The sequence below is a fragment of the Miscanthus floridulus genome, chromosome 11 (assembly GCF_019320115.1).
Source record: "Miscanthus floridulus cultivar M001 chromosome 11, ASM1932011v1, whole genome shotgun sequence".
Lineage (NCBI taxonomy): Eukaryota > Viridiplantae > Streptophyta > Magnoliopsida > Poales > Poaceae > Miscanthus > Miscanthus floridulus.
This window is the reverse complement of record NC_089590.1, coordinates 98,364,094-98,385,872: the sequence shown is the minus strand read 5'-3', so window position 1 is coordinate 98,385,872 and position 21,779 is coordinate 98,364,094. Positions and strand designations below refer to the sequence as shown.

Below are 21,779 nucleotides of genomic sequence, written 5' to 3'. Positions count from 1 at the left end.
AAGAAAAAAGTGGAGTTCGAATTCGATTCGGATCCAATAGAACCAACCCTAACCCTAAAGATCGGAAGCCTACCAGGGCTTTTCCCACCGTCGACGGCATCGCCACCGCGCGGAAAGGAGACCGCGGCGTCGCTCCCGAACGGCGCGCGGGACAGAACAATGAGCCGCTCGGCACCTCGCACGTGCGGTCACGGCAACAGGGCACCACCATGCGGCCCCTCGACGGCGGCGTGCTCAGCCTTGGGCGAGCACCCACGCCGGCGAGAGGGCGCGGGGCGGAGCCCTTCTTCTTCTCCCTCGGCCACCGAGGATGGCTGCTGTGGCTGGTTCTCAGAGAGCTGCGCGATGAGAGAGAAGGGGAGGGAGAGAATGACCTAGGGTTTAGGGGAGCCGTGGCCGTCATGGGGTTTCCATCCTGCCGAAATGAAAGGAGGACCGTCGATCGACGATCGACGGCCAGTAGCGCATCGGGCCGTTTTAAGCCCAGGCGGTAATTCCCGGCCCAGGCCCAGGTTGCGGCCTGGGCGCGGGGGAGGCGCCGCGCGCGTCTACGTGAACCGGTGTTTGGCGCTGGGCCGCGTGCACTGCTGCTGGACCGGGCCAAATGCACAGTAAAAATTTTATTCAGTTTTTTCCTTTTCCAGAAACTGATTTGATTCATATTTGATGAATTTGAATTGAATTTGATAATAATTTCTGTACAAAATTTATCCAACGATATTTTTTGTTCAGTAAATAGTAAAGTTGCTTCTGGAAAATATTATCATGAGAATTTTATTCAAAGTTTCCGCTGCGTATTTAAAGTTGTTATGGACTTCTAATTAAATTCGAACCAACGAAAGAATTTAATATTAAGAGCCAAGAAATGAATATGAGTTGATTATGATATTGTTATTTTCTGACCAACGTTGTTAATAGCAATATTATGATTTTAATGATTATGCATTATTTCTATTTCTGCCCAACGGTGATGTAGATTTAATGTATAAAACAATTGTATGTTTTAATTTTGACCAACATTGAAACTAAGGCATGCAAATTGTTGTTTTTTTATATTATGTTCTCACTTTAAAGAGAAATTGTGTTTTCAGGAGGATACTCCTTGATGGCTTATATCAAAGATATCCCAACTCTCAAAGGGGATAACTACATTGAATGAAAGAAAAAGATCGACCTGGCCTTCATTTTGGCTGAGGTTGACTGGGTAGTCACCACACCGTGTCCCAAAGAACCTGTGGCACCGGTGAGGGAGACTGATGAGACTGTTACTGCATGGCAGAATAGAGAGTGGGACTTTGCTCCCGTAAAGATGTCTTTTGACCTCAAACATAGAAAGTGGGTCACAGTCAATAAGAAATGTTTGGCTGTGATAAAGAATACAATTGAGCCTGTAATAGTGGGCTCAATTTCAGACTGTGACATGGTCACAGAGTACCTAGAAAGAATAAAGAGTTAGTTCACTGGCTCTTTAAAGACATATGCAACCTAGCTGATCAAGCAGCTGGTGACAGAAAGGTACTCTGGTGGCGACAGTGGCATTAGAGAGCACATACTGAGAATGAACAATTTGGCATCTAAGCTCAAACCAATGAATTTGGCACTCAATGATGAGTTTCTTATTCATTTGATTTTTGCTTCTTTGCCTAAAGAATTTGACACTTTTATTGTTAATTACAACATATAGCCCAAGAAATGGGATCTAGAAAAGCTCATAGCCATGTGTGTGCAGGAGGAGGAAAGAATAAAAGTTTTACAGGGTGTTACTATCAACTGCCTAAAAGATAATAAGAAAAAGAACTATAATAACAGCTCTTCCTCCAAGTCATCTGGAAAGGGTCCCATGTAACAGTCTCAGAACAAGCAATTCCCAGTGGATAAAGACCAGTGTCTCTATTGTAAGAAGACGGGACATTATAAGAAGAATTGTTCCGATTTCCTAAAGATGATTATGAAAAATAAAGGTGAGAACATTATTACGTTCGTAAATGAATCCTTGTATGTCAAGTTTTCAAAATCTACTTGGTGGATTGATTCAGGTGCAACTATTCATGTTGCTAATTCTTTACAGGAATTTCGTTCGATGAGAACTTTGCAAAGAAGCGAAAGTTTCATTAAAGTCGTAAATGGAGTACAAGCAGATGTTGAGGCCGTTGGCGATCTTTCGCTAGAGCTTGCTGATGGCTTCATACCTTTTCTTAGAGATGTTCTTTATGTACCTTCTTTGCAAAGAAACTTGATTAGTGTATCAAAGTTGGACCATGATGGTTATGATTGCCATTTTGGAAATGGCAAGTGTCAGATATTGTTTAATAATAGATGTATTGGTCTTGCCTTCCGATAAGACGAGCTTTATTTGTTATCACTTCGTGAAAATGTGAATTCCGTATGTGATGTGAATGAGAATGTATCCTCATCGAACAATGCAAACAGAAAACGAAAGAGAGCTCACGATGCGTTGTCGAAATTATGGCACTGTCGTTTAGGCCATATTTCGAGGGGGAGAATAGAAAGACTAGTTAAGAATGATATTCTTCCTCCATTAGAGCTCTCAGATTTAGAATAATGTAGAGATTGCATAAAAGGAAAGTATGTAAAGAAAATTAAAAAGGATGCCAAACGAAGCACATGAATTTTAGAGATAATTCACACAGACATATGTGTCCTTTTTTTGTGAAAAGTGTGGATGATTATGATTCATTCATAATATTCACAGACGATTACTCTCGTTTTGGCTACATTTATCCAATTAAAGAAAGAACAGAAGCGTTGGATAAATTCAAAATATTTAAAGCAGAAGTTGAAAATCAACACGATTTAAAGATTAAGATAGTCAAGTCTGACCGTGGGGGGGAGTACTACGGTCGGCATACCCCATATGGATAAGTTCCTGGACTTTTTGCAAGGTTCTTACAGGAGAATGGTATAGTCGCCCAGTATTCAACACCGGGCGAACCTCAGCAGAATGGAGTAGCTGAAAGGCGTAACTATACCCTGATGGATATGGTGCGTAGTATGATAAGTTACTCCACCTTACCGTTGAGCCTGTGGATGGGGGCGTTAAAAACCGCCATTCATATTCTCAATAGAGTACCAAGTAAGTCGGTGTCCAAAACACCGTATGAATTGTGAACAGGAAGAGTACCCTCACTAAAACACTTACGAGTGTGGGGGAGTCCTACTGAGGTTAAAGTATTTAACCCAAACATTGAGAAGTTAGATCTCAAAATAGTAAGTTGTCATTTCATTGGCTACCCAGAAAAGTCAAAAGGTTTTTGTTTCTACTGTCCAGATAGACATACAAAGTTTGTGGAAACGAGACACACTGTCTTTCTAGAGGATGAAATGATAAGAGGGAGCATGGTAGCTCGAGAAATTAATCTTGAGGAGAAATGGGTGTATGCACCCACTCTGATGGTTCAGGAGCCATTTTTCGAGCTACCTGCTGTTGCTACACCTACAACGCAAGATGTTGTGGTGCCAGCACCTGTTGTTATTTCTCCTATGGCAACAACAAATGAGGATGAGAAACCCATGGTTCAGAATCCTACAGAACCTATTGCCACACATGAGGGGGAGCAACAACAGCCTCAAACAGTAAATGTGCCAAATGTGGAGGCCCTTAGAAGGTCTCAAAGAGTTAGAAGATCAGCTATTTCTGATGATTATAAAATCTATAATACTGAAGAATTTCAAATGGAGGATGATCCCACCTCATTTGAAGAAGCCATGAGAAGTGATCATTCATCAAAGTGGCTTGAGGTCATGGAAGATGAAATAAAATCAATGAATGCCAATAAAGTTTGGGATTTAGAGATAATTCCTAAAGGAGCCAAAACAGTAGGCTGTAAATGGGTCTACAAGACAAAACTTGACTCTCAAGGGAATATAGAGAGAGATAAAGCCCGACTTGTGGCAAAAGGCTTTACGCAAAGAGAAGGGATTGATTATAATGAGACCTTTTCTCCAGTCTCATGTAAAGATTCCTTCAGAATCATAATGGCATTAGTGGCACATTACGATCTAGAATTACATCAGATGGATGTAAAGACGGCATTTCTTAATGGAGACTTAGAGGAAAATGTCTACATGGCACAACCGAAAGGTTTTGTCATGGAAGGAAAAGAACGAATGGGATGCCGCCTAAAGAAATCCATTTATGGATTAAAACAAGCTTCAAGACAGTGGTACTTGAAGTTTGACCAGACAATAAAGAATTTTGGGTTTAAAGAGAATGTTGAGGACAATTGTGTCTATACAAAGTTTAAGAATGGGAAATTTATCTTCCTTATCCTGTATGTGGATGATATCTTACTTGCTAGTAGTGATGTCAGTCTACTACTGGAGACAAAGAAGTTTTTGTCCTCAAAGTTTGATATGAAAGATCTTGGTGAAGCTTCGTTCGTTCTAGGGATCGAGATTCACCGAGATAGAAGTAAAAGGGTATTAGGACTGTCACAAAAGGCATACATTGAAAAGATCTTAAAGAAATTCAGTATGCACAAATGTAGTCCCTCACCTGCTCCTATAGTCAAGGGCGACAGATATGGAGATTTTCAATGCCCCAGAAACCAATATGAGATCGATCAAATGAAAGTGGTTCCATATGCTTCAGCTGTCGAAAGCTTGCAATATGCTCAAGTATGCGCGCGCCCTGACTTGGCATTTGTTACCGGGTTACTTGACAGATTCCAGAGCAATCCTGGAATAGAACACTGAAAATTGATAAAAAAGTCTTGCGTTATTTGCAAGGAACGAAAGGTCTCATGATGACGTATAGAAGATCTGATTCACTCCATATAGTGGGATATTCAGATTCTGATTATACAGGAGATAATAGAAAATCCACATCTGGATATGTGTTCACTCTCGTAGGGGGAGCTATTTCATGGAAAAGCTCAAAGCAAACCGTCACTACATCGTCCACAATGTATGCCGAGTTTGTAGCGTGTTATGAGGCAACGGGGCAGGTAACTGGCTAAAGAAGTTCATACCCGGTTTGAAAGTGGTTGGCAACATCTATAGACCACTGAAGTTATACTGCGATAATAATCCAGCAGTATAGTATGCTCACAACAATAGGTCAAGTGGTGCTGCCAAACACATTGACATAAAGTATTATGTTGTGAAGGATAGAGTCCGGGATCAAATGATAAGTCTTGAGCATATAAGTACCGAAAAGATGCTCGCGGATCCGCTTACAAAAGGCTTACCACCCAACGTGTTCAGAGAACATGTAGCCGGCATGGGTTTAAGGGAAAACCTATGATTCCTGGACTATAAAGGGCTCAAAAGTTAAAGTATCTATTTTAGATTAGAGACGTGCATTGTAGCTGTTAAATCTATCGGCGATTGACCGTGACGATGAAACATGCTCTATGCATCATCTGTGAAGAAATGAGTAAGGATAAAAGGATTGAAGTTTAAAGTTTAAAGATAAAAGTAATAGTGTGAGATCAAGGGGGAGAATGTTGGATTGATCTCCCAGCCAATAAGCCCAATGGCCTATTGGGCCTTGGTCACGCGCCCTGATCGGGGGCGCCCAACCCTACATAGTTGGTGGGCCCCCGTCGGCCGTCGCACTGCGCTATATAAAGTGGTGGGGGCCGGCGGCTCATCGTACGAGGTTCACCGTGAGCCAATTCGCCCCACCAACAAACCCTAAGTCCGATCTAGTAAGGGCGCGCAGTCAGCGACAGGAAGACGCCACCGTCATCACTGTCGGCCTCACTGCACCCCACCGCGTCGCCGGACTTCACCGACTCTTCTCCGACCATCGCTGCCCGTGCGCAGAACGTCACCGACAGAACGAGATGGCCGGATCCTCCTCGACGGCGCCCTCCGATGGTCTGTACACTCACATCCACTCTCCTCTCTCTATCACTCTGTAGTACGGTTCATTAGGTTTTCTACTTGTTCCTCCCAAATAAAAAGAACAACCCGACTAGATGCTACCCTAGGTGATCTCTGGAGTCTAACACTCATTAGTAGTAATCAAGTACGTAGCGTGCCGGCATTGGTCATCTTGAAATCATCAAGATTTTGTCATTTGGATCTTATATATACTCCAATGTCTGTATGTACGTTCATCCATTCATCCTCATCTAGGATAGCTACTTAGCTAGGCAGGCAGAGGGGCGGTAAACGGAGTGAGTGAGTCTGCAAGCAATTTCAGTGTTTGCATGTAACTTAGGCTTGTACAAGTTGTACAACTTGTTCAGAATTAGCATACTTAAGTTTTTTGTCTTCCTCCAAAGCAAGCAAAGTTGAGACTTTTACTGTACTCCACTGGACGAAGCGTTTTGTTCCTATCCATGTTTTGAATTTCTCCAATGCTAGGTCATGGCTCATCTATCTAGAGATGTTTTGAATTTCAGTTCAACCTCGGTACTGGGCATCGAGCTAGTTTTGTTCCTATATGTTCATTGTGATATACGACGAATATAATCTGGAGCTCAGTAAACAAACCAAACAATATATTCACTGTGCTAGCTATAGAGTACTTGGGACGCCATCAAGGCATGGGATCAAGAACACCATCGATGTGTTTGTGTCATAACATGCCATGCTGGATAACTCATTTATTAATCAAGCCCCAACATTGTTATGTTAGCTAGCTGCATGCCTGCATGCTCTTAATCCAATGACTAAATTACCTGGAGCATAAGCAGGTGCAGCTGCAGAAGCACAGAGCAGGGTCCTGCTCCTCCACCCTCATCAGATCACTCACTCCCCAAAACCAAAAGCATAAAGCTGCAGCAACACAAAGCCTCCTCCTTTTCACGTCTTCTCTCCTCTCCTCTCTTCAGATAGAAAGACAAGTAGCAGAACAAGCGCCATTCACTCACTCAATTCAGCACACACATGGTCCATCCTCGTTTCACTTTCATCATCATAATCCTTCGTACCTCCTTCTCTCAAGTAGACTAGAACTAGTCAGATCAAGAAAAAGGGAAATCCCAAGAATAACAAGGCTAGGACTAGGGGGAAGCAGAACAAAGCTAGCAAGTGAGCTAGAGGAGCTTCGATCGCATTATCGCAATGGTGGAGCCGGGCAGATCGGCAGGCGTCAGGGAGGCCAAGAAGAGCAGCAGCAGTTCCAGTTCCACCGCTGCCGCCATGGTGAAGAAGAAGCTGACGACGAGCAAGAAGAGGCCGGAGAAGGAGGAGAAAGCAAAGAAGAAGCAAAGCAGGCAGTGCACGGAGCCGGAGAGCCCGTCCTACAGGTTAGCGCTCAAGAGCCTCTTCTCGTGCAGAAACAGACACGGCCACGGGCAGCACCACCACGCGCGGCCGCGGGCGCAGGACACCGGCACCGGCAGCAGGAGCAAGAGGCTGGGCTGCTCCGCGCCGTCCATCTGCAAGCTCAAGGACGACAGCGAGAGCAGGCACCAGAGGGTGCCCGTGCCGCCGCCGGAGGAAACCATGGGCGGCACGGCGTCGGCGTCGGCGGGCGAGCCCTGCAAGCGGCGCGCGTCCGTGAGCGGGAGCAGCGAGCGGTGCGTGAAGAAGCCCCTGAGCGAGGCCAAGTGTGGCACTGGCCGCAGCTCGTCGGCGACGGCGGCGAGCAGCAACAGCAAGCAGCTGCAGCGGGGCGGGTCGTCGCTGTCGTCCTCGTCATCGTCGGGCGGGTCGTCGTTCAGGGCCGGCATGCAGCTGAGGCGGCTGTCGGGGTGCTACGAGTGCCACATGGTGGTGGACCCCGTGAGCGGCAGCACCTCAATGAGGGCCACGGCCACCACCATCTGCCCCTGCCCCGACTGCGGCGAGGTGTTCGTCAGGCAGGAGAGCCTCCACCTCCACCAGTCCATCAGGCACGCAGGTTGGTTGCTTTGCTTCCTTCTTGCTGGTACTTAATGGAGTACAATTAAATCAATCAATAGAGTTGCTATATTTTGGGTGTCTAAATTTTCACGACCAGCTTTTAAAATTAAAAGATAATTTATATTTTATTTCTATAACCAAACAACAACAAAATTACATATCATCCAAACAATAATAGGAAAATCAGACAAATGGAGTAATCCACCAACCAAAATCAAATCTCTTTTTGCAAAGCAGGCTAGGCTAGGTTGTAACTCCTCTTCTCCCCGGCATAATAATAACCATCATAGTTCCTCCTCATGAATCACCACAGAGGAGATTGGAGAGTGAGGCGAATCTGGCAAAGTTGTTCTTTGGTCGGTGCTGGCCGTGCTGCTGCTATGATGCACAGCCCCATCTCATGCTCATCTGTGCTGTCTTCTACTACTGCTGTTGTGTGAAAGTGAGAGCTGCACTTTATTCTTGCTGCTTTTCATGTTTTTATTTACGACTATAGCTAGCAAGCATACGATGTTGCTGCTTCTACTGTAACAGTAGAGAGCAAAGCAAAGCAAAAGCTGCTTCCCTTGCCCTGTTCGCTTGGTTGATAAGCCATGGCTGAAAGTACCGTTGACTGATTTGTTACGTGAGAAAAATACTGTTCGTTGGCTGAAAAAGTACGGCTTTGGCACCAAGTGCAGCTTAAGTGGCCAATAGAGGAGGCAGGAGATCCAACATTTCTGTTTTCAGTACTAGTACCAGTACCCATCAGATCGTTTAATTTGCAGCACGTGACAAGCCGGTCATGTCGGCAGTTGCAACATGCAAGTGCGGCTGTCTACTTGAGGCTTTGAGCAGATGGGACACATGACAGCTGGGGGATATGATTTGATCAAATCGGCGATGCCAAGAACCGAAATGTTCCCTCTATGTTTGTTGTTTGACCTGACCACAACCAACTGTGAAACCGAACATGCTATTTATATTCAGTGTCCGAGCTTGGCGCGGATGACACGAGCCGGAACATCATCGAGATCATCTTCCAGTCGAGCTGGCTGAAGAAGCAGAGCCCCGTGTGCAAGGTGGACCGCATCCTCAAGGTGCACAACACGCCCAGGACGCTGGCCCGCTTCGAGGAGTACCGCGACGCCGTCAAGGCCAGGGCAGCAGCTGGTGGCGGCGCCGGCAAGCAGCCGGTGGCGATGGGGGCCAAGAACAACAACATCAGCTCCAACAGGCACCCGCGGTGCACCGCCGACGGCAACGAGCTGCTCCGGTTCCACTGCGCCACCCTGGCCTGCTCGCTGGGCCTCAACGGCGCCACGCACCTCTGCGACGCCGCCGGGGCCGCAGCCTCGGGGGGCTGCGCCGCGTGCGGCATCATCCGCGACGGCTTCAGCAGGAGCGCCGGCGACGGTGGGGTGCTGACGATGGCCACGAGCGGGCGCGCGCACGACGCCGTGCCCGTGCCGGCGGCGGAGGGCGGCTTGGGTGAGGAGGCCGAGCGACAGCAGCGGAGGGCGATGCTGGTGTGCCGGGTGATCGCGGGAAGGGTGAAGCGGCCCAAGGAAGAAGAGCAGGCGGCGTCGGTGTCAGAGGAGGAGGAGGAGTACGACTCGGTGGCGGGATCGGCTGGGGTGTACTCCAACCTGGAGGAGCTGCTGGTGTTCAACCCCAGAGCCATCCTTCCATGCTTTGTTGTCGTCTACAAGGCTTAGCTAGCTAGCTTCAATTGGTTACAAATTACAAGTCCATGCAGTGGAATGCATGCATGCATCTATTGTTGTATTGTATACACGGAGCAGCAGCAGTAAGCTAAGCTAGTAAGGCCATGTTCCTCGTCTTATAATCCGTATTTTTCAACTTGTCTTTTCAGCGTGTTACAACAGTGTTTTAGCTGTTTTTTTCAACGACGGGGCGATTGTTCTGTCTTCTGAGCGAGTTTATAGTGGCATTCATTTGAGCAGCAGCAGAGTAGTAGTACTAGCAAGCATGTCATCTAGGTTGACTAAGGCCCCGTTTAAATCCAAATTTTTTGGATTTTGGCTATTATAGCACTTTTGTTTGTATTTAGCAATTAGTGTCTAATTATAGACTAATTAGGTTCAAAAGTTTCGTCTCGCGATTTCTCACCCAACTGTGCAATTAGTTTTTTTTTCGTCTACATTTAGTACTCCATGTATATACCGCAAGATTCGATGTGACGGATACTGCACAAAATTTTTTGGAATCTAAACAGGCCCTGAAGAGTTGGGTTTTTTTATTACCCACCAACAGTATCCTGTCCTGTTCGTTCAGCAGCAGTTTTTTATACCTACAGGCTACAGCAAATGAAACCACACACCAGCGCAAAGTAACAAGAAAAACAGAGCCATGAGAGAGCGGCTTGTGATTGTCACACTGAGATTGCATACTAACAATTACAGGCATGCAGACAGTACTTGCGCATGCTGATCTGACTTCCAAGAGCAGCAGCAGTGGTTAGATGTAGATGTAACTCGTATATATAAAAGTAGTAGCAGGTATAATAACGTTGCTTGTTGAAAAATGGCTTATTCAGCAATGCAAAATCTCAATGTTACATGTATACATTGGCACATCACTAGGGCTCACAAAATTACAAGACATTTTACATGTCCCATTAAGCAACAATTCATGATGAACCTAATTTATTGATGCATGGTCACTTTTCTTCTTTACTGCTATTTGTGATACTCGTGCAAGTGTACTTGATAAATGATTCCATATGTTGGTGGATCATTTTATGAAGCTCCTCAGCACTACATGAAACTCATGCCTTCAAACAGATCAACAGCAGGTAACCATTATTGTTTTCACAACGAATGCACAGCTCTGGGTACCTTTTTTTCACATCTATTGCAAGATTCAGCTTCAGTAGAGTTTGACAATACAGCTTCAGTAACTGTCATCAGCATCGCCGTCAGCCTACCCAGAGCAAGCCGTGCAACGTGTTGAGAGTGACAAGAGTCAATAAGTCGGGTTTTAACTTTTGGGCTAACCCAAGACAGGAGCGAAGACCGAGAGAGCACGACACATACACTTTTGGTACTAATAATAATACGAAAAACAAAACCGAGTCAGCAGCCGACAGTAGTACATACTGCACGAGGATGACCGTCATAATAAAATCCTTCCACCATAGCATCATGAGGGTAATTAATTGATCCCAGCATCAAAAGATAAATTGCTCTTCCTTCCACCATAGCATCATAAGGTTAGTTAGTTACTTGTCCCATCCCACTTCGCAGCATAAGACAATCTGTTCCTACTCCCACTCCACCGTTGCAGGCGGCTTAGATGTGATGTCCTGGCAAACACGGTTTATGCCCCGCACATTGTTGCAGATCTTGTTTACCACATCTACCAGGAATGCATGGTCAAAATAGTACCTGAAATTTTTTAAAAGAGAATGGCTTGATATGAGAAAATATGCAGGATGCAGTCAACTGTTTAAAGACACATCGCCTGCAGTTTACTGCTTAAAACAAACACTATGACAGGGCAACAGGAGAACTTAACATGACAGAGAAGATAGTTATAAATATTCCAACAATTTGTACGGCTCGAAATAAAATTATATCAAGACTAGGCATGCACCATCACAAGGTCAATCTGTTCAATATATTCAAGATTCACTGTAAGAGAGCACCATGAGCACTTTGCAGTTGGAACACAGATTAGATGGCTTGGAGTAAGGCAAAACCAAATGGTTGACCTTAGTAGGGAGCACCTAGAGAACTTCGGGTTGGACAACAAGGGCAACAAGGAAAGAAAAGGGCAAACCACCAAAGAAATGACGGAATTTACTATCTCATGCAAACATTTGTAGATTTTTACAACTGTAACCAATTAGACCATGAATGAATGAGATCCAATTCTTGGTTCCCAGACTCTAGAGTGATAAGAGTGTGAAACATTACAGCAACAGACAAAGAAAACTATCTGTATGACTGGAACAGAATATTAGTACAACATACCTAAAGTTTGCTAGGGGAAAAAAAGTGGAACAGAGTTGGAACTTCACTGGTACATACCAATCTGCAGTCATGCCATCCTCACTGGTGATTGCCCTTAAAACAACAGCATTGGAGTGGGTTCGCTGGTCACCCTGAACCCCAACTGTCTGTACTGGCAAGAACACAGCAAAAGCTTGCCAAATTTTATCATAAAGGCCTGCATCTTTAATAGCTTGAACAAATATCTCATCCACCTGAAAGACATAAATTGAGAAACTGTGAATTCACATAGTATATCCAAGGTGATATAGCAACATTTCAACAATTCTCAAAGTTCGAACCTGACGAAGAACCTCCAAAGCATTGCCTTGTGTAACATCACCTAGGACACGTACAGCAAGACCAGGCCCAGGAAATGGGTGCCGCTTCAAAAATGAATCTGGGACATTCAAAATACTCCCCAATTTCCGCACCTACAGACATTAAAAAAAATGTAAGAGTAATAAAAAATAAAGGTTCCTTGGTTCCTTTCATCATACCACGCCTGAGGCCTGACCATGCAAGAAGCTAAGAAAATTACAAATTATATTATGCAAATTAATTCAAATTGGTACCTCATCCTTGAATAGGAGCTTGAGTGGTTCGATGAGTTTTAACTTCATATCTTTTGGAAGGCCACCGACATTGTGATGGCTTTTGATGGTGTGGGAATGTGTCCTTCCACTCCCAGGAGGTGGGCATGATTCAATTACATCAGGGTACAAAGTCCCTTGAACTAAAAATTCAGGCCTTTTCCCTATCTTCTGCTCCAGCTCGTGAGCAAATTCATCAAAGACAGCTATGAATTCCCTGCCAATAATCTTTCTTTTCTGCTCTGGGTCCTCGACACCCTTTAACTTGCTGAGGAATTGCTCTGACGCATCAACGCATGTAACTGGCAAGTGCAAATCGCTTTCAAAGGTTGTTATTACTCGTTCTCTCTCCTTGTACCTGCAAATGAGGTTGTGTTAGTTTCATTGCACACTGATTTGAGATGCACAAGTTCCATTCAAAAGAAACAGAACTAAGGCAGCATATTGTTACCTCAATAGACCATTGTCAACAAAAACACAATGAAGCCTATCTCCTATTGCCTTGTGAACGAGGGTGGCAGCAACCGTTGAATCAACTCCACCTGACAATGCACAGATAACATGCTCGTCAGGACCAACCGTGCTTTGGATGGTCTTGATTTCTTCATCGAGCACATCTTGCATCTTCCAATCAGCTTTGATCCCACAAACGTCAAAGAGAAAGCGGCGCACTGTTTCCATTCCTTGGGCTGAATGTGTAACCTTTACATGAGAAAGTTCAATACAGTCATGCTATGGCATCAACAGATCCGCAAAGAGCAACCAGATGGTATGCGAAGACAAAGCACGATGCTGTGGATACATAATCAAGAGTAATAATACCAGAAGAAAGGGCAGAGCATGCAAAAGATCATTTCTACTGGCAAGAGAGAATTAAACTACTGAGCTGATGTTGCTCCATAGGATGAATGAACGAAATAAATGAGCAGTGGTCTGAACCAAGAAGACCAATATTTGATTCAAATAAAAAAAACAATATCTATGCTGGTGAACTGATGAAGCAGTTAAATAGGCCTGGAATGGTCAAACAGTACCATTTACTGTAAAAAAAGGCAGACCCAATGCCGGAGGCTCCCACCTGAGTGGGGTCTGGGGAAGGGATAAACCGAGACAAGCCTTTCCCCCGCAAAATCTGCGGAGAGGCTGCTTCGAACCCACGACCTGGCGACTCAGTGAGACAATATTTACTGTAGCATGGCAAAATTTGTAGCTTCGCATAGAATGACGTTCATCATAGTAAGTAATCAGACATAACGGTTGCTACCTCTGGGTGGTATTGGAGCCCATAAAAGCGCTTCTCCCGGTACTCGATGGCGGCGACGGCGCCCTGCACGCTGCGCGCAACCACCTCGAAGCCTTCGGGCAGCCTGACCACCTCGTCGCCATGGCTCATCCACACCGTCTGGCGCTTCCCCGTCTCCGCCTCCCCGTATAACGCGGAGGAGGCCGCTGTCACCTCAACGTCCATCTTCCCGTACTCCTGGCGCTCCCCGGGGACGACGGCGCCGCCGAGGGACTGCACGAGGAGCTGCATCCCGTAGCAGACGCCGAGCACGTGCGCGCCCGCGGCGGCCGCGAAGTCCAGGAACCCCTCGGGAAAAGCAGGCGCCCCGGCGGCGTGGACGGAGTGGGGCCCGCCGGAGAGGATGACGGCGCGCGGTCGGAGGCCCTCCAGGGAGGCGAGCGGCGCCGTGCCGGACACGCAGAGGGAGAGGACGCCGAGCTGGCGCACGCGGCGGGTGATGAGGTGGGTGTACTGCGAGCCGTAGTCGAGGATGAGGACGAGGTTCTCGCCGGAGCCGGCGGACACCGGGAGCACGGAGGCGGCGGCAGTGGAGCCCATGGCGTTTGGCGGCTGGGAGCAGAGGGGGTTAGGGTTTGGGTGCGCGCCAATTGCTGTGGGTGTTCGTGCCGAAGCGTGTGTGTGGATTGTGTTTCCTAAGTCCTAACTATATAAAGATGGGGGAATGGGAGACTGGTCCAAGCCCAGCAAGTAGACTCAACTGGTCCGTCCTGCGCTGTCAAGGTTGCCCGGGCCCCGAGCTGGTTTGGAAGTTGGGGCCTCTGGGCCTTGGGCCTTGGGCCTAGGAAAGCGATACGGACACGAATACGGAAGGGTTACGAAACCGAGTCGGTCAGTCGGCTGCGCCCATCCCTGTTGCACGAGAGAGACGGCCATCCATACTGTAGCCTGTTGGAGTCAGAGCAGAGCCCGTGTTCGTTTGTTCGTATACGATTATAAATTATAAGCTGAAATAGTATTTTCCTTTGACATCAAACTAATCAGATAGCAGTAAATAATTTACGATCGTTTACGGCCAGAGGCGGAGGGGATGCATAGGGTGCGTGGACGGGCGCACGGTGAACGTCCTCCAGGGCCTGGAGCTGCACACGGGCGTCTTCTCCCCCGCCGAGCAGCAGCGCATCGTCGACTACGTGCATGACCTGCAGGACAAAGGCCGCCGCGGCCTCCTCGGAGGTAGCTTAAAAGATCGTTACAAAGTAAAGTAAGCTTGAATGGACTCTGGGGCTTCATTTAGCCACATCATACCAGCCGTCTGGTTACCCGACTTAGCTAATACATGCGCTACGTTATTACAATTTTGACTAACAAAGACAAAAGAAATCTCATCAAAATTGTTTTTTCATTATCTTGATGTCTAGGACAATTGCTCCTATATATGAGACCTATCCAGACTTTTTTCCATGAGCTTTCGTACCAAGTTTAAGCAGTCCAAAGCAATTGCCACTTTCGTGAAGTGTTGATCACAGCCTTTCAATATTTGACACCGCACGCACATGAATTATTCAGGTGTTTTCCTCTCCTTTTCTTAGTATTATTTTTACCAATCCTCTTCTTTTTTTTTCATCCAGGTGTTCTCCAGGTTTTGTCCATGCCTTATCCTATCATCCACAAATTGGATACGTTCATGCAATCATGTGAAAATTGAACACTGGTCGTTCACAAATTTGTGTGTTTTTTAAAACTCTTGGAGGCCGTCGGTCCAAATGCAAATGCAACGACGTTTAACGTTTTGCATAAGAAACCCTTGCACTATGTATATTTCACTAGGAGCCCCTGTGGCCAAGGCAGTGGAGTCAACTGTCAAAGTGCTGCTGCCTGGCTGTACTCTAGGCAATCAATCGTACCCAAAAGTAAAACGGGCCGCCCGCCCCGCTGCTCCGCCGTCCGCATCTCCGCCTCCTCCGGCGCCGGCGCTGCAGCGGCCGGCCCACGGAAGCTATGGGCAACATGACCCGCTCAGACTCGCCCGTCTCCCGTCGCATCGTCCTCTCCTTCCTCGACTTCCTCAACTCCGGTCGGTACTCGCTCTTCCCTCTCTCTCCGTTCCACACCCACGACTCCCCGATCCGATCCCTCACCCGCGTCTCGTTGCTACTCGGTAGTCGCGCTCGTTCCCCTTCTCTCTCTGGATGATCCATTCAACCCACACATGGCTTCTGCTTCTGCCGTGGCCGTGGTGGCCCGGGAGGGGCTCCAGTCCCGTGTGCTACCAAACCCATGGAATTAGAGCTTCGCTCGCACTTTTTTAGGAACTCGATGTGCATCCCATTTGGGATTTTGTGTATTGAAACCACTGTCACGGGCAAAACCCCCACCTTCTAGACTAGGGTTACAAGTGCTTCTAGCCTTCTAGTGGGTGGCAGTAATTCAGGGTCCTTTTCGGAAGTGGCGGCTTTTCCAAGGAGGTAAGATACAGTCGTGGGCACATTAGATGCTGCATCTCTGATTTCTGCAGGCGAATTTAAAACCCAATGAAATGTTATAATACGCTATACTGCGAAAGCACCACATTTTCACGGCAGTCATAGACTCTGGCTGGCGAGAAGTTGAGAACCAATATATAAATAAGTTGATCATTTTTAATGGAATTAGAACAACTGAAGCACATGAGTTGCTCTGGGTTTTGCTCATTTGATTTTGCTTGCCATTCAATTTTCTGACATTAAACAGCCATGTCTTAAATGCAGTCGAATTAGCTCCTGAGGTTGATCCTGAAGCTCTTGAAGTTGCTAAGGATTGCCTGGAGTCTATTTTTAGTGTTAACTCATCAGCCACTCGTGAGGCGATACAACCAGGACTGTTGCTTGAGCTATTTGCTTCTCTGGAAGCAAATGAAAGAGACCGGGCAAGAGCTGCTTTGCTGTCACAATCTGTATCAAACAATCCATCTCAAAATGCGGGCACATCTAATGTCAAAGAAGACTCAAACAAATGCACAACATCAAATGTATGCTCTCTCTCTCACCCCATTTGACACATGAATTGTGTTTTGTTTAACAACCATCCTTTCCGTGTTGCCCCACAGGCATACATGCTTATTCATATTTCACATTTACTGACAATATCTTCGCACAATTTGTTCAATGTACATGTTATTCAGAGCTCCTATAACATATGCTGAATTGCTTATCCATATAGTTTTGTTACTTTCCCCAAATAGCATTCGTTAGATACACTATCTTCTCATATCATCTTTCTGCTTGTCCTGATCAGAGTGACAGTAAGATGGAGGATACATTTGACCTAGGTATGACTATGGCATAAATTTTATTCAGATATAGTTGCCTCTTGTTTATCTTGATTTCATTTGCGAGGTAACTAAAATTAACTATGTTCTCGCGAACCTTTTTAAAAAAAAAAATCTTTGGCCAGATCATTCAGGCGATGAAATATTTGCAAAATTTTATGCTGCACTTGATGAAATCAATTTCTTTAAGACATCCCCTGCTGGAACTGAAGATCCTGGCCTACTTTCAAAAGCAACACAATACTTCAATGATGCATTACTGGTAAAATGATCTCTCTCCCTCTTTCTGTTTTTTCTTCTTAGGGAACTATTAGTTGGTTTGCACCTGTTTCTCCCTTTTCTTGTCCTGATTGTTCTTGACATATTTGTACAATTATTAATTATGGCCCTTTTTTTTGTTTCTGTTTAGGCGATGCAGAAGTCAGGAACGAAAAAGGCAAGCTTAGTAGACCTTGCAGAGTCCTTTAAATCAAGAGGTATGTGGTCTAGTCATTTCATGTGTTGTATTTTGAGTAACAATTTGCATTCCCTCTGTGATTCATTAGTTTGTGCACTAATGTGCAAATTCTAACTTGGCAATCTTTGCTGTTTTCAATGTGTAAAGGTAAAAGGCAATAATGTTATAGTTCAAGCCTTCTATATGCATTAATAAATGAATGTCAATGTGCTCGGTCCTGTTAGCTGACTGCTTATCATTTATTTATCAGGTAATGAATTCGTGAGATCAAACCAACACCTTAAAGCGGTAGAGCTGTACACCTGTGCCATTGCATTGAACAAAAAAAATGCCATTTACTATTGCAACAGGTACGGACCAATTGGAGAAACTATGGTTGTGAACTCGCGGGCTGCAAATTACTATGATAGTTTTTTTTTTTCTCATGATAATGTGTTAAATTGGTAGAACAGAAAAGATACATTTTGTCCCCCCTCAGTTTCATGTTTAATGTAGGATGGGATCTTGAGATTTAAGGACTAATGGCAGTTTAATACTTAACTGCCTGAACCAGTTCTTACTTTTATGGTGTTCCTATTCTATAACCTGTGATTAGGTAGCAAGTCTCAGTACCTTGTACCTGTTATTAGTTCTTCCTAGAAACTCAATATCAGAATCAGAGCTTACAAGGCTTGGGGGGGGGGGGGGGGGGGTGCTCGACCAACCTAGGTGCGGTGACAATGTGAACAAGTAGAAATAGACAGCCAATTTCAAGTTGATGAGGACTCAAAGCTGGGTGGCAGAGGTGTTTGCTGACACTTCTCTCCAACTAAGCTAGGCCACCCTTGGTATAAGGCTGAGGAAGGAAAGCACGTATTTGAGAAATAAACATAAATAATGAGTTAGTTAGAAGCCCATTGAGAACTTTTCATTTCTGGCAACCAAAGGACTCTCTAGCTTTTGTTAATACATGATGTCATTTACTTGCTTCCACTTTGATGTAACATGTACATGCCACTTCCAGGGCTGCTGCATATACCCTTCTTAATATGAACAATGAAGCTATTGAGGACTGCCTGAAGTCAATTGAAATTGACCCTAGCTACAGCAAAGCATATAGCCGACTTGGTTCTGCTTATTTTGCTATGGGGAATTATCACGATGCTCTGTACAAGGGATACTTGAAAGGTATCTGTTGGTGTGCTGCCCTTTTTAACCTTTTCCACAGTTAGTAGGTGCAGTTGCCTGTGTTTCGTCTTTTATATGAACTGTGGATCTAGAGGTTGAACTTTTGTTTCTTGAGTAACTTTTAGCATACCGTGGCATCCAACCCCAAAGCAACTTTCTTCCTTAACATCTGGACATCCGTACTTTTATAGAAATCTAATTAGAAAAAAAAAATTAGTTCAGTTCCCTGTTAAGTCCTAATCAAGTTCCACAGCTAAATCCATACCATACTTTCTTATGGTGACATGCTTTAAGCACTGTGTAAACTACTAAAGTCTGGATTTTCAAATTTATTCCAATGATTCCTGATATTTCAGTTATAATGGGTTTTTCTTCTGCCTGATCAAACTAACTGCTCCACTTGTTCGTCCTACATGTTTCTGCACTATAGTGTTATGTTATCCAATAATGTGTGGAATGTATAGTTAATCTACTTTGCTCTTCTTGCAGCCGCTGAGCTTGATCCTAGTAATGAAAATGTCAGACAGAATATTGAGGTAAAGATTTTCTTTTTTCTACTTTATTTTCATTTGGAACGTGAGTATGGAAAGCTAATGTACCTTTTTTTTCTTTGCTTTGCTCTCTGTCCAATAAACTTAGGTCACAAAAAAGAAACTGGCTGAACGAGTCCCACCAGGAGAGCAGGTACTGTCACTAGAAATTTGCCTTTACCTCCGAAGTGGAGTTTGAGATGTGTCCTACAAATAAGCACTATATTTTCTTTTTGTGTAAAATGAAATGCTTCACTTGTAAAAAGGCTCCTATTTGGGATGTCTACTGAAGATTATGTTTTTATTATGTTGTATGGTTTTATTTTGTTCTTTGGTCTAAATTGACAGCTAATCCATCATCTTGTTTATAGAACACACATGCACGCCAAGCTCAAGGACCACATCAAATATTTACAAGTGGTGGTGTTCCTTTCAATCTGTTTCCACCAGGTAGTTCTCCAGGTCAAGAATTCTTCACTGGCTGGTCATCCGATATTAGTGCACCACCACCAGGACATTCGATAAGTATAAATTTGAATGACATTTTTGGTCAAGCAAATGTCAATGCTAGCGGTCAAGGATCGAGTCAAACAGGGAATTCAAATAACCATACTCCACCTGCTTCGTTCCCAATTGGTGCTGCTGTTCCTCCCCCCTTTGCCTTCTCGGGCTCAGGCAATGAAGGAACTCAGGCACGCCAAGCTTCAAATGGACATGAAGGGGAACATGGTGAACCAGTACGCAGGGATGATGGCATCCATATAAATGTGGCTGGACCCGAGCAGGCTGCGGAGGCTTTGAGAGCTGTGATGCAGATGCTTGGGCCACAGAGGGGTCCACATGAAGGTGCACCTAGAGGTTTGATACTAATCTGCTTCATTTACAACATTTGTTTCTTTTGAGTTAAGTTTGTGAAGCTCATGCTTTGAGCAGAATAGGGCATGTCTTCTCTAGTTATCTTTGAAGGAATAACTCCTAAATGAATGCGATCCATATCTGTGGAGGAACGAATATCATACTGTCTTGTTTGTATCGAACAAACAATCGTTTCAGTGCATTACAAAACACCATAGATAGTAGGTGTGATCGCTGATCCCAATAAAAGGAAGGAATGCTACTGCTTGCATTACCAAAAGAATGATTGGTAAATGGTATAGTTGTGTACATGCTTCCAGTTTGCCTTTTGTCTCTTTATTAGTTCATTCTCCAGTTGGGGCGCAAGCGAAGTGATAGTACTGAATTCTTCACGTACAAGCTGCGTAGAAATCTTATTCATTGAAAAAGAAGAAGCTATTTTTTTCTATCATGCGGGGCACTGACCTAGAGTAAGTTTTGAACAATAGAACGAGCCAAATATGAACTATTCTGTGTCATGTTTGCTGTGCAGGACCAGGTTAATACGTGGGAAGTAGGAAAATGTGTTATGCGGCGTATTGTTGAATTGTCATCTGCAGAAGTCTTATACAGGACATTATTTTGTCTTTTCCATCCTGATGAAAAATGGAATTTCTTGTGCACCTTATAGCAGTATGTCTGTGCTACAATTCCACCTTAATGGTTGCTGGCACATTTTGCTCAACTTACCTGCTCTGTTCATCTTGGCGGAGGTGTATCATTAGCTATGCTAAGTCTTGTTTGTTGAGATTGTCCTGTGATTTGTGTATACCTGTTGGTCCATCATGTGATTTAAAGCCATTTTGCCCCCTGTTTTTTTTTTTGCTGCTTATTGGTTGCCAGTTGATACTTTGAAATATTCCTGGAACGAAGTGCATGCATGATCATTATTGCCTTTGCTTGGATAATTGTTGGAATTGCAAATCATCACCAGGAGGGAAGTTACTATTAGAGTTAAATGCACCGTAGGTTCATTAACTTTAGGTGATGTGTTATCCAGGTCTATCAACTTTTAAACTATATTTTTAGGTCTATTAACTTTTGGTGGTGTGTTATCTAGGTCTATCAAACTTCGCCTATGGTGGGGCGCCTTTGATGTCCCAGCATAGCAGGTCCCAAGCCCTGGTAAAGGAGGAGGGTTGTGTTAGGCGTGGCGAGCCAATGTAAAAACTTAGCCACTTTAATGGAGATGAAACCCGAAAGAAAATTGTTGGGGGCGTAACCCTCTTAGCGACGCGCCATATCGGAACCCGGGTATGGTGTTAAATGGGCAAGGGCCGGGTCGTCACCCCCGTGACGCGCTGTGTCGTGATCTGGGCATGGTGTCAAGTAACCAAGGATCGGGTCGTCGCTTCCTTAGTGGCGCGCTACATCGGCGCCCGGGTGTAGTGAAAAATGAGCAAGGGTCTTCGCATCTGAGTCGACGGGTGCGAAGGGTAAGGAAGCTAGTCGAACCAACTAGGATCCGTTTAGGTAGTTGGAATGTAGGGTCACTTACTGGTAAGTTAAGAGAATTAGTTGATACCGCGACTAGGAGGCGTGTAAATATATTATGCGTTCAAGAGACTAAATAGAAGGGTCAGAAGGCGAAGGAGGTGGACAATACAGGTTTCAAGCTTTGGTACATAGGGACAGTCGCGAATAGAAATGTAGTAGGAGTTTTGATTGATAAGAGCCTCAAGAATGGTGTGGTGGGAGTGAGAAGGCAAGGAGATAGGATTATCTTAGTCAAGCTTGTCGTTGGTGATATGGTCTTGAACGTAATTAGT

At 44.9% G+C, this 21,779-nt stretch overlaps 3 protein-coding genes across 3 annotated transcripts; 2 read left to right on the top strand and 1 right to left on the bottom strand.

Moving 5' to 3' along the window:
* Positions 1 to 6,736: 6,736 nt before the first annotated feature.
* On the top strand, positions 6,737 to 9,738 carry LOC136492788 (uncharacterized). Its single transcript, XM_066488808.1, has 2 exons — positions 6,737 to 7,819; positions 8,791 to 9,738. The coding sequence occupies exons 1-2, from the start codon at positions 7,039 to 7,041 to the stop codon at positions 9,516 to 9,518; spliced, it is 1,509 nt and encodes a 502-aa protein (XP_066344905.1). The 5' UTR covers positions 6,737 to 7,038; the 3' UTR covers positions 9,519 to 9,738.
* Positions 9,739 to 10,323: 585 nt separating this feature from the next.
* Positions 10,324 to 14,319, bottom strand: LOC136492787 (uncharacterized). The gene is made up of 6 exons (XM_066488806.1): positions 13,674 to 14,319; positions 12,861 to 13,111; positions 12,392 to 12,767; positions 12,119 to 12,250; positions 11,856 to 12,031; positions 10,324 to 11,210 (listed from the first exon to the last, which is right to left on the bottom strand). The coding sequence occupies exons 1-6, from the start codon at positions 14,250 to 14,252 to the stop codon at positions 11,087 to 11,089; spliced, it is 1,638 nt and encodes a 545-aa protein (XP_066344903.1). The 5' UTR covers positions 14,253 to 14,319; the 3' UTR covers positions 10,324 to 11,086.
* A 1,226-nt stretch (positions 14,320 to 15,545) lies between these two features.
* LOC136492790 (uncharacterized) lies at positions 15,546 to 20,824 on the top strand. The gene is made up of 11 exons (XM_066488809.1): positions 15,546 to 15,729; positions 16,403 to 16,662; positions 16,929 to 16,962; positions 17,088 to 17,224; positions 17,372 to 17,438; positions 17,670 to 17,769; positions 18,423 to 18,586; positions 19,076 to 19,122; positions 19,226 to 19,270; positions 19,488 to 19,974; positions 20,504 to 20,824. Exons 1-11 carry the CDS (start codon positions 15,654 to 15,656, stop codon positions 20,512 to 20,514), a joined length of 1,428 nt encoding a protein of 475 aa, XP_066344906.1. The 5' UTR covers positions 15,546 to 15,653; the 3' UTR covers positions 20,515 to 20,824.
* The last annotated feature ends 955 nt before the right edge of the window (positions 20,825 to 21,779 follow it).

Excerpts from the sequence above, each read along its gene's own strand:
- LOC136492788 (XM_066488808.1), top strand. The coding sequence starts at position 7,039 with ATGGTGGAGCCGGGCAGATCGGCAGGCGTCAGGGAGGCCAAGAAGAGC. Across the intron at positions 7,820-8,790 it reads CCAGTCCATCAGGCACGCAG|TGTCCGAGCTTGGCGCGGAT; the intron begins GTTGGTTGCTTT and ends ATTTATATTCAG.
- LOC136492787 (XM_066488806.1), bottom strand. The coding sequence starts at position 14,252 with ATGGGCTCCACTGCCGCCGCCTCCGTGCTCCCGGTGTCCGCCGGCTCC. Across the intron at positions 13,112-13,673 it reads GGCTCCAATACCACCCAGAG|GTTACACATTCAGCCCAAGG; the intron begins GTAGCAACCGTT and ends TCTCATGTAAAG. Across the intron at positions 12,251-12,391 it reads AGCTCCTATTCAAGGATGAG|GTGCGGAAATTGGGGAGTAT; the intron begins GTACCAATTTGA and ends TAATGTCTGTAG.
- LOC136492790 (XM_066488809.1), top strand. The coding sequence starts at position 15,654 with ATGGGCAACATGACCCGCTCAGACTCGCCCGTCTCCCGTCGCATCGTC. Across the intron at positions 16,663-16,928 it reads ACAAATGCACAACATCAAAT|AGTGACAGTAAGATGGAGGA; the intron begins GTATGCTCTCTC and ends TGTCCTGATCAG. Across the intron at positions 17,225-17,371 it reads ACTTCAATGATGCATTACTG|GCGATGCAGAAGTCAGGAAC; the intron begins GTAAAATGATCT and ends GTTTCTGTTTAG.